The sequence below is a fragment of the Phytophthora infestans genome, genomic scaffold, assembly GCF_000142945.1.
Source record: "Phytophthora infestans T30-4 supercont1.15 genomic scaffold, whole genome shotgun sequence".
NCBI classification, from domain to species: Eukaryota; Oomycota; class Peronosporomycetes; order Peronosporales; family Peronosporaceae; genus Phytophthora; species Phytophthora infestans.
Window position 1 is genome coordinate 901409 of NW_003303744.1, and position 9457 is coordinate 910865.

Consider the following 9457-nt stretch of genomic DNA (forward strand, 5'->3'; position numbering starts at 1 on the left):
TACTTGTGCCAAGTCTACAGCAGATTTGCGGTATTGCGTGCGCGTATTATTAAAGAGCCACGCGTGAAAGGCTTAGGTAGAACTCATACTTTGAGATCTGCCCAGGAACTGAAAAGGGTGAACGCACTAAGTTCCCAAAATATATTAAGTAAGCATAGGATTAAGATTTTTGCAAATCGTAAGTGCCACAAATGTTTCCGGCTGAAAAAGCTGAAAGAGGTATGACATGTTTGCGCAGGGAGGGGGTATGTTAATTTTAGTTTGTTGGTGGAGTCTGTATCAGGCTGACCATAGTGTAAATTCTAAACCGAGTTAACACTAATGTTAGGACCTAGCCGCTGTATTTGTTGCTCGTAAAAAATTACATATGCAAATACCTGCACAGCAGTCTGAACGACAAAAATAAGGGAAAACACAATACTCATTTCGAAGCATAAAACAACATTTGTATACAGTATACAAATCGCAGGTCTAATTTAATCTTGGTAGTACTACGGTCACGTAGAACGGACAGCCTAATAGGAATTACTTCGACCCCATCTTGGTGTGGCGCACCCTAATTGTAGTTATCGAACTCTTACATTTTTCGAATGGGAAACGTTGAAAAACTCTCGTTTCGTATAAAAAAACACCAAGTTTAACAGGTTTTATTATAAAGCTAAGCAGGATATCTTCGGATAAAGACTTAAAAATGCACTTAACCGATATTTCATGTTAAAACAGACGCTTGTATTAATACTGGAATAGGAAAGCAAGGCAGTGCTGATAGCCCAGCTCACATAGGATTAATAGGGGTATGTCCGTCTGTCCCCAAACCGGTACGAGCCGGTAATGACAGGTAGCAAGAGCCGGTAATAATAAGAAAGAAAAGATTGACTGAAAGAATTCAATGATAGGTATAATATGTAGTGTATTAGCAAGAAATACATCGATCAAATGATTTGTCCTTCTAACAACCCTGCCAATACATCGAACATTTCAGAATTTGCCATGTTTGCACTCTTTCCTACTATTTCAAAATAAAGCTGCAAATAACAGATTAGGATGATCACCACGATTGAAAGCTGAGAGGCATCCGAAAAAAATCGCTTTTAAAATCTACTTTAAAAACCTGTTTATGTTTAAAAGCTACATATTCCAACCTTCGTAAAGCTCTAGTATTGTGTGGATTGATAGTGCCTTATTAGCTCTTTCGTAATATTTATTTAAAGTATACTAAGCACTCCCCAGATATTAATTTATCATAGGGCGTCCCCTGGTTCGTTTCGAGAGACCAGGGCTCGTTTCACTCCTTCCCGCTTGCACTGATTCTTCACAAGCTTCCTGGCAGCGCTTGCCTCTGTCACACTTGGGTCGTTGCGGCACTGCGCCGTATCTTCCAGTAAAGGTCGTCTGTTATCGCCTCTGACTACCGCTGTTGTCATCGAGTCCTGCTCCACACGTGGCGCGGCGCCTTCTTCAGCACTTCGTATACGGTCACCCCGAGCGCTTCCAAAGATTTGCGTGTCTTCTTCGAGTGCCAGTACGTCATCGTTAGTTTCATTGCTCGGTGCGTCGTACCCACCGGTACGTGCAAATCGCACTACTGCCATAACAGGTCGTACAGTAGCGACATATCGAGCAGCACGTTTCCGATCCGTCACCGCCGCATCCGTCGCAATGCACTCCATCACCACTGTCATACTGTTGGGATCTTCTTCATACCGGTCCTAGCCACCCCGCCTCCGTTTCGTCAACTTCACACCCTGGCATACCATCCGGCTCATCAGGCCGCGCCGCCGCGACCGACGCCCCATTGCATGCCGCCTCTCTCGCTCCACCCGTGAACTTGCCCGCCTCCTTTCATGGAAAACGGCCTCTTGGCGGGCGCCGTACCCTCGCTACCGCGCCCGCTATTCGTTTTCCACCGGCTTCGTGACGACCTTACGCGTTTCCAAAGACCCGAATAAAGGTTCCATACTCCTTGCGGATTCGTGAATAATGCGACACCTTCCATTTCGTCCTCTACCACCGCCGTGATTTCCACATTTTCAGATGTCATCTCTGCTGGCAGCCCCTGTATGGCCACCATATAACGAGTCTGGGGACGCCTTCTCGCCGACGGGTCGTACCGCTGTCACTGGTGCCCGCTGAGATCGTCGGCCAGGATTCTGACGGCCGCACTTAGCACGATATTGGCTGCCACCATGCCGCCGGAGCGTACGCTCCTATTTATATTCACTACTTAATCTACTGCCGTAGAGTACCGACACGCTCAGCACTTCCGCGCGTCGTAGCGCACCGACGCTTGACACGCTTCCTTGCTCGTCCAGGGCTCGCCCAAGCGCAACGACGCTTGACTCGCGACACTTCTTCTTTGTCCAGGCCAACCGAAGCGTACCGACGCTTGGCTCATCCTCTTCATCCACGCTCCTTTGTCGTCAAGAGGCGTACGCGCGTACACCGTTCTGAGTCCTTGGTCACGCCCTATCTCTTGTGCTTTGTAGGGCAAATTCGGAACTGAGCTCCCGCTGCCCGCGCACCAACCCATCGTTAATACATCCGTCCTTTCAGTGGGTGCCTCCGTGCGCAGATGCTCACTGGGTCTCGTGATGCCACATTTCGCCGCCCATCGCACCCTCCGCACCAATCAACACGCCCACCCCGTCCGTAGCTCTCCATGCGACGCCTTCTCCCCCCGTGGCGACTTCCACGCCGCCATTGTATCCGGCTGCCGCTGCGGATAGAGCGACCCTTCGAAAATAGCGGCTCGCTGTAGTGCCCTTTGCCACTCAGTGCCTGACCCCGACCCGCCACTCGCTGCTAGCTACCCTCGCCATCTTCAACGTCACTATTATCCCGGCCACCAAACCTTGGACAAACTTTGGTCCAAAAAAGGTAACCCTTCCCTTCACAAAACCCATAACGATAGTTAGATATAAGGGGTAAAATCGGGCGTAGATTCCGATTTTGAGGTCTATTTTTGCGTATCTGCAACCATTGATCTCCCAATCGGCCGTTTAAAAAAGGCTCTATATCTTGCAGAATTGTTTGCAATTGTGGGCTTGGCACGTACTAACATGCATGCATATTCATTGGCAGATCCGGGATAACAGGTGGGGATTTTCAGAACCGGATGGATAAATTCCAAATATTACCGCAATTTGACGATTGTTAGAAAATTATAAACTTGTTAAAAAGAATCCGTCAAAAGAATATCTAGAGTGTAAAGAACATACAACGGGTCACCCGTTCATATTCCTAATCGGCTACAGCTTCATTGTCATCGACGGCGTCATCCTCTTCCGTGTCCTCGTTGCTGCCCTCTGGTTCCGATGCAATTTCGCATTCATCACCTTGCTGCAGATATTTTGTCTCGTATTTCTGTGCGTGTGTGTATGCATCTACCCACGTATCTGACGTGAGCGATGCAAAACCTTCGTAGATTTTACAGCGTAGCTCAGGCATCAACCCACGATAAATTGGCGACATGGTGCAGGTTACAAAAAGTCTCGTCGAGATAAACCTCGGGGCGCACTGGAAAATTGCGTCTGTTCAGGTTTAAAACTTTTTTTCTCAAATATTGCGCCCTGAACGCAACATTTGCCGTCGTTTCTGCCATAATATTGCGAGACCTTCCTTTTATAAATTGCATTCCCATCCTCCTAAGCACGCGACGTAGTGAGCGCACTGATACCACAATGTTGTGCTCTTCTTTAAGACGCTGTGCTAACTGTGGTGCTGCAACAGGTTTTTCGCTCTTGTTCATTCTTGACACCGACTCACGCACGAGAGGCTGTATGCTTTCTCCATGTTTCGGAGGCCTCCCAGATGGTTTTGGACCTTCCATCTGTCATAATTAATTTGTCGACCACTGAAATGATAAATATCAATAATAACTGAAATGATATGAAGTACAGCCTACCGAGGTGAAATTCTTGTCGTGGTGCTGCTCCCAGTGCGCCCATATAGCTGAAATGGTGCCCGTAGCAAAGCCTAAACACTCTTTGACATGATAACGAACTCCTCCTTTCCATAGATGCGGTGCAGAGGCCTTCTTTTGGCGGAGGAACTCGTAGGTCTTCACAACCAAGTACTTCTCAGCAGCAGTCAATTTCTTACCGGCGACCATTTGAAAAGTAGTGAACATTATTAGATGCTGTGAAGTTCTTACGAGAATAAATAGACACCAAGCTATCTATTAAGGGGACACACAACGAAATCGGCTCTACGGTTGCGGAGTTACATTCCTCTAATTTAAGATAAAATATATTACCATTTTTGTCCAAGCCTTTTTGGCCGGGATAATAACTCGTCGATGCTAGCTGTCGTCAGCTCTAACAGTACCACAGTCGATCCGAATACAGTAATTGCCCTGTTTCAGAATCATTAGAAATTATTTGACGATACACATGATAGACGAATAGCTCTTAATTATAATACAGCCTGCTGGATGATTACGAATCGCACAATTTGTCGTATGTTTTTAAAGACCGAACAGAGGACGCCTTTATACCACGAAAAGGCTAGCAAATGTTAATAAATATTGAAAATCAATTGATGGTGGCGCTCACATGATCTCATCTCGGTTGCAAAAAGAGGTAGTGATTTGTTACAGAAGGACGCGGTAATTACGGAGGACGTTGATACTGTTCATCACGCCACCAATAGGGTATTGCATGACTCCAGGGTGGCTGGCAACCACTGGTTGCCTGTTTTTTATATTCCTGCGTTAGATGCTGAAATTCAGAACTTATCTCAGGTAGATTGGCAGCGCTCAGTAAAACTTGTATAGTAACATTGCTACGGGTATTAAATTGACACAACTATATAATATGTCTTTTGTTTTTCTCTTTCAAAACGCGTATATGACAATTTCTTCTCGGGCCCGTTAAGGAATGAAGCGCTCACTACTTTTGCGATAACTTTTGTTCCACCGACTAAATGTAGTTTCACTGTAACGCTCTTTGTTCGCACTACCCATATGGTTATTTGCATGTTTACCATTGCGGTTAGGGATGAAAATGTCGTAGTTAGTGTGTTACTCACACATACAAACTCTAAATTAGAGCTGACCAGCTCAGTCTATGCTACTGTTTTAGCTTCGGTAACCCCGAATTGCACAGATCAAACTGCATTTCCGCCTTTCTCAATTAACACAGAGTTTCTAAGACTTCAGCACTCATGACGTACTCTGCGGACTTTCGTTGGCGAGCTGTTTCACTTCTACACGTCTACGGAATCGACGTAGGGCTCATTAGCGACCTCATTTGGACCAAAGCCACGCAAAATTTATCGCTAGTACAGTCTTTTTCTGGAGAAAGGCGTGGTGTACGAAGAAAAAGAGCCCACTCGCACCCCCCGTTGGCCCCAGGACGTCGTAGCTACTGTCAGGCAGTACGTTAAAGGCCATCCTACCTTCTATCTGGAAGAGCTGCAGCAATATTTACAAGACGAACATCCAACAGTGACTAATGTGTCACTTTCGACTATCTATGGGGCGCTACGTTTTGATTTGGGCCTAGCTAGAAACGTCCTGACGAGGGAAGCCCGTAAAAGTGTTCCTCTTGAGGTGAGTTTGTTCAGCTTTTTTTTAAGATATAGTGTTTTTGACATAAATATTCTGTTTTATTTTATCGTTAGGCGGCTAACTACAAAGCTAAACTCCGTGCAATATACTCGCACCCGGAGCAGCTCATTTTCATTGACGCAACCTCCAAAGATGCCACGCGTACAGTAGGTACGGGTAGTCGGAGAGAAGCACTGAGTGCGTTGTCAAGCTGACTTTTTCACGTGGTCAGCGTCGCTCAATCTTCGCGGCCCTTGACCGTCAAGGATTCGCATCTTGGGAGACTACAGCGGGGACATTTACGAGATCTTCGTTTCATCGTGCTTTTGTTAAGATCGTTGTTCCTCTCTTAAATCCTTGGTCGTTGCCGATTTCCATTGTTAATCTAGACAATGCAAAGATACGCAAGTATCACGAGCTGGAGGAAGTCGTATTTCAGTCAGGTGCTCGACTATTGTTTTTGCCACCTTATTGCCCGGAACTGAATCCAGTTGAGATTGGTTTCGGCGCGCTGAAAAAGTGGATCTAGAGAAACGCAAACCTCGTATTTCACTATATCTGGATGAAGTATTAGGGGTTGGAATGAAGGCTAATGTGGGTCGACAGCAAAACGGTGCTCTTGGCCATTATGGACATTGTGGGGACGACATTGACCAGCTTAGAGACAAACCATTTGACACTTAGACTAATACAAATGAGTAAATAATATTGAGCATTTATATTTCTCTTACTATTCTAAACGCTTTGACCAGTATTTTCCTCTCGATGGTTTCCATCTCCAAGGTCGTCTTCAGGTGGATCAACTGGAACAATCCATGCAAAACTCCTTGAGTAAAATTATCATGTGCTGGTAAGCCCAGCGCAGATCGAAGTGAGGCTACTTCAACCCGAAAGTCGTTCCAGTTTCCATTAATCTCGAGTCTGATGGTAGAAAGATGTGGTTTTGCATCTGCGTGGTGTGTCGTAGCCGTAGTGGTCATAGAAGCGTCGAGCGCCATAGCCTGCCGCGTAGTGTTGTCGTCCGGTAGTGTAAATTGTGTTTCATCGGGCTGGCGAGCATGTGTAGTGACAATGTGGTTCATTGTGATCGGGTCTAGAGCAATGTCATTCTCCTGCTGGTAGCGTTGCACTGCCACTGTCGCCTGCTTAATTCTTGATGCCGTGGCTCGATGTATAGTAGGACGGTTATCGCGACCGCGACAGTAAACACAAAATTCAAACAATAAATTTTCGAAAACTTCACCATTCCAAGCTTCTTTATCCTTACGAGAAACGCGCTTCACTCTTTGCGTCAACAGCGCAACGAAATTGGCTTCTGTCATAACCTCGTACCGATGCTGGGGAGCACCCTTACTGGATCGGAAGTAAATGTTATTGTCGTCAAGGCGAAGATTTTAAAAAGGACGCGTCTTCAAAAGACCTAGTATTTTGGCGCGAAGTACACCAAACCGATCGCCAACTGTGAAATCAAAGTTCTTGGTTTTACCCCCGCGTGGGTTGCGTTCTATTGATCATTTCCTTGCCGTTAGCGTTGCTCGCGATAAAGCAGTTTCAGGTAGTACAACCAGAGATGTTGTCCTATGTGACTGAAAAGCACGTCAAAACGATGTTACTTCATAGAGCCTTATGATGGCCACGGCGAATCTAGCTTACCGACTGCTCCATGCTTTTGTCTAATCCCTTTGAACTTCGGATGGACACCTCGAGCAGTGATTATCTTTCAGGTGTAGCTAAATGCTACAGTCAAACGCGTCAAAAAGTGTTAACAAACTGATAGTAGCGATGTCCAAATACTTCAAGACGGAATCACTCACGTAGTTGCTGTTTTACACGTTAACTCACCGGGGTTTACCTAGATATACACACAATATCAAGCTTTGAATACGAAAAGACCACACTGAAAACCTTTTATGAGAGCGACAGCACGTACCGCGCCTGCTGCTCGTCCACGGGGACCTAAGTAACTCAAGCACATACACATTCATAACATTAGAACGATCGTCAGTTCCTTTTTAGTTGATACTTACACGTAGACCAGTGTGACCACCGTTGATGGGGCCCAAACGCTTCACCGCAGGCCCTTTTCTTGGTCGTTACCTAAATGACAGTTAAGTTGGTGGCTAGGGTCGTTATTATAAGATAAAAATTCTAAATAAGATCAATTCCGTTTTGTTAGAGTCAATTTTACCTATCCAGCAAACTCGGTATTAGAAAGCTTAAATGGATGGTATTTCACATGCAAAGCACAAACTATTCAATATATCTATTGTTTTTCAGAACGCGTATATGACAGTTTCTTCCTCGGCCCGTTAAGGAATTAAGAGCTCACATAACTTGCGATAATTTTTAATTCACCAACTAATTGTAGACGGAACGAGTTTCGCAGTAAAGCTCTTTGCCCGCACTACCCCTAAATATTTTTTTAGCAAGGCGGGTTACCTCCAAAATCGTCAATAATCGATCATTTAAATGATCCCTTTGTGGAGGGCTGAAGAATTTGTTTGCAGCATTAGTGGAATCTTGGGCTTCTACGATAAGACTAGAATGGCATGGTGCATTATTAATAGGCGTATGATTGCAATACTGTTTTTTTACTTTTAACTTGGTTTGAATGCACTTTTCAATTATTAAAATAAAAAGGTGCATTCACGGTGACAACAGTATTCAGCCAACTGAAGAGTACAGTGCAGATCTTATTAATAAGTGCAACGGTACGTTGTACGTGGATTATTTCGAGCTTTGTGGACCACTTTCACAGCTGTTTTTTGCGTTTTTACAATTTTAAAGTGAAGAGGTCCTATTTTTTTTACCGCTAACGATACATTTTTTATCCGTAAGAAATAGGATATGGACTAATCAAACCCACGAGCTTTCTTATTAAAAACAAAAGTTAATTCTTTTAAGGGACCGGAGAAGTATGGTAGAGTAATACATATTGTAATACAGTATTTTTCCGCCACAACAGCCAGCAGTCATTCTTCTACGGCCTCCGACAGACTCTACTGCAGCCTCACTCGCACAATTCATTTTTTCCGAGAAAAGCATCTCTCCCTCTCTCTTTTTCATATTGCCATGGCGTCCCGCCGGCTTTGCGCCTACAACTTCACTGACCTTGGAAAAGCTGTGCTCGAGTATAGGACATGCGGTTGCAAAAGGAAGCAAACGAATGGCACGGGCTGCAGTGGCCTCTTGATCCATTTCACCAGCAAGCACGACGGATATGCTGCGGTATTTGCCGAGCTCGAAACCTCGGTGACACCGCCGATCGCCTTGCTCGGCTTTATAAATGAGGCGACACGCAATATCTACCAATGAATGGCCTTCCCGGTACAGCAATAGCCGAAGTGGAGAATAAATTCACGCGTGCAGCTGTAGCGACCAACGAGTGTAAAGAATATGCAGCACTACATGCGTTGTGTAACGCTCGCCATCGGGTACATTATCGCCAAGGAGATAGACAAGTAACTTGATGCACTTCCTCTATCTACGCGGTCTACGTTTACACGGCTAGCACCACCAACGCTTACTCGCACTGTCACCGATGTAGAACGGACAGACTGCAGAGGCTCAGTTGGTGCACATTTCTTCCATTCTGGGCGTGTACGAGAAGGACATCTGCGTGGTTCGTTTTATTGTTGGTGAAAATTGCTCAACCAATTAAAGTATCGCAACGAGACTGGTCACCCCGCTGATTGACCGCGAAGCCATCGGTTTAACCTCGCGGTTAATCTTTTACTCAGAGTTATCAAACTCAGATTGATCTGATTCAAAATCTAATGATTCAACTGCGTCACGTAAAACCCGCAGCTGCGCTAGCTAAGGTGACTAGCTACACGCCAATCAAGACCAATTTTACACGATGGTCGTCAACGCTCGAGATCTTGAAGCGCTACAAGATTCAAGATGCCA

At 45.4% G+C, this 9457-nt stretch overlaps 2 protein-coding genes across 2 annotated transcripts; both read right to left on the reverse strand.

The window, feature by feature from the left end:
- Nucleotides 1–1241: 1241 nt before the first annotated feature.
- Nucleotides 1242–2530, reverse strand: PITG_09528 (uncharacterized protein; the record flags this gene model as incomplete). Its single annotated transcript, XM_002903119.1, has 2 exons — nt 1242–1709; nt 2282–2530. 2 exons carry the CDS (start codon nt 2528–2530, stop codon nt 1242–1244), a joined length of 717 nt encoding a protein of 238 aa, XP_002903165.1.
- Nucleotides 2531–6283: 3753 nt separating this feature from the next.
- PITG_09530 (uncharacterized protein) lies at nt 6284–6870 on the reverse strand (the record flags this gene model as incomplete). The annotated part of the gene is made up of 2 exons (XM_002903120.1): nt 6284–6307; nt 6373–6870. 2 exons carry the CDS (start codon nt 6868–6870, stop codon nt 6284–6286), a joined length of 522 nt encoding a protein of 173 aa, XP_002903166.1.
- Nucleotides 6871–9457: the final 2587 nt, after the last annotated feature.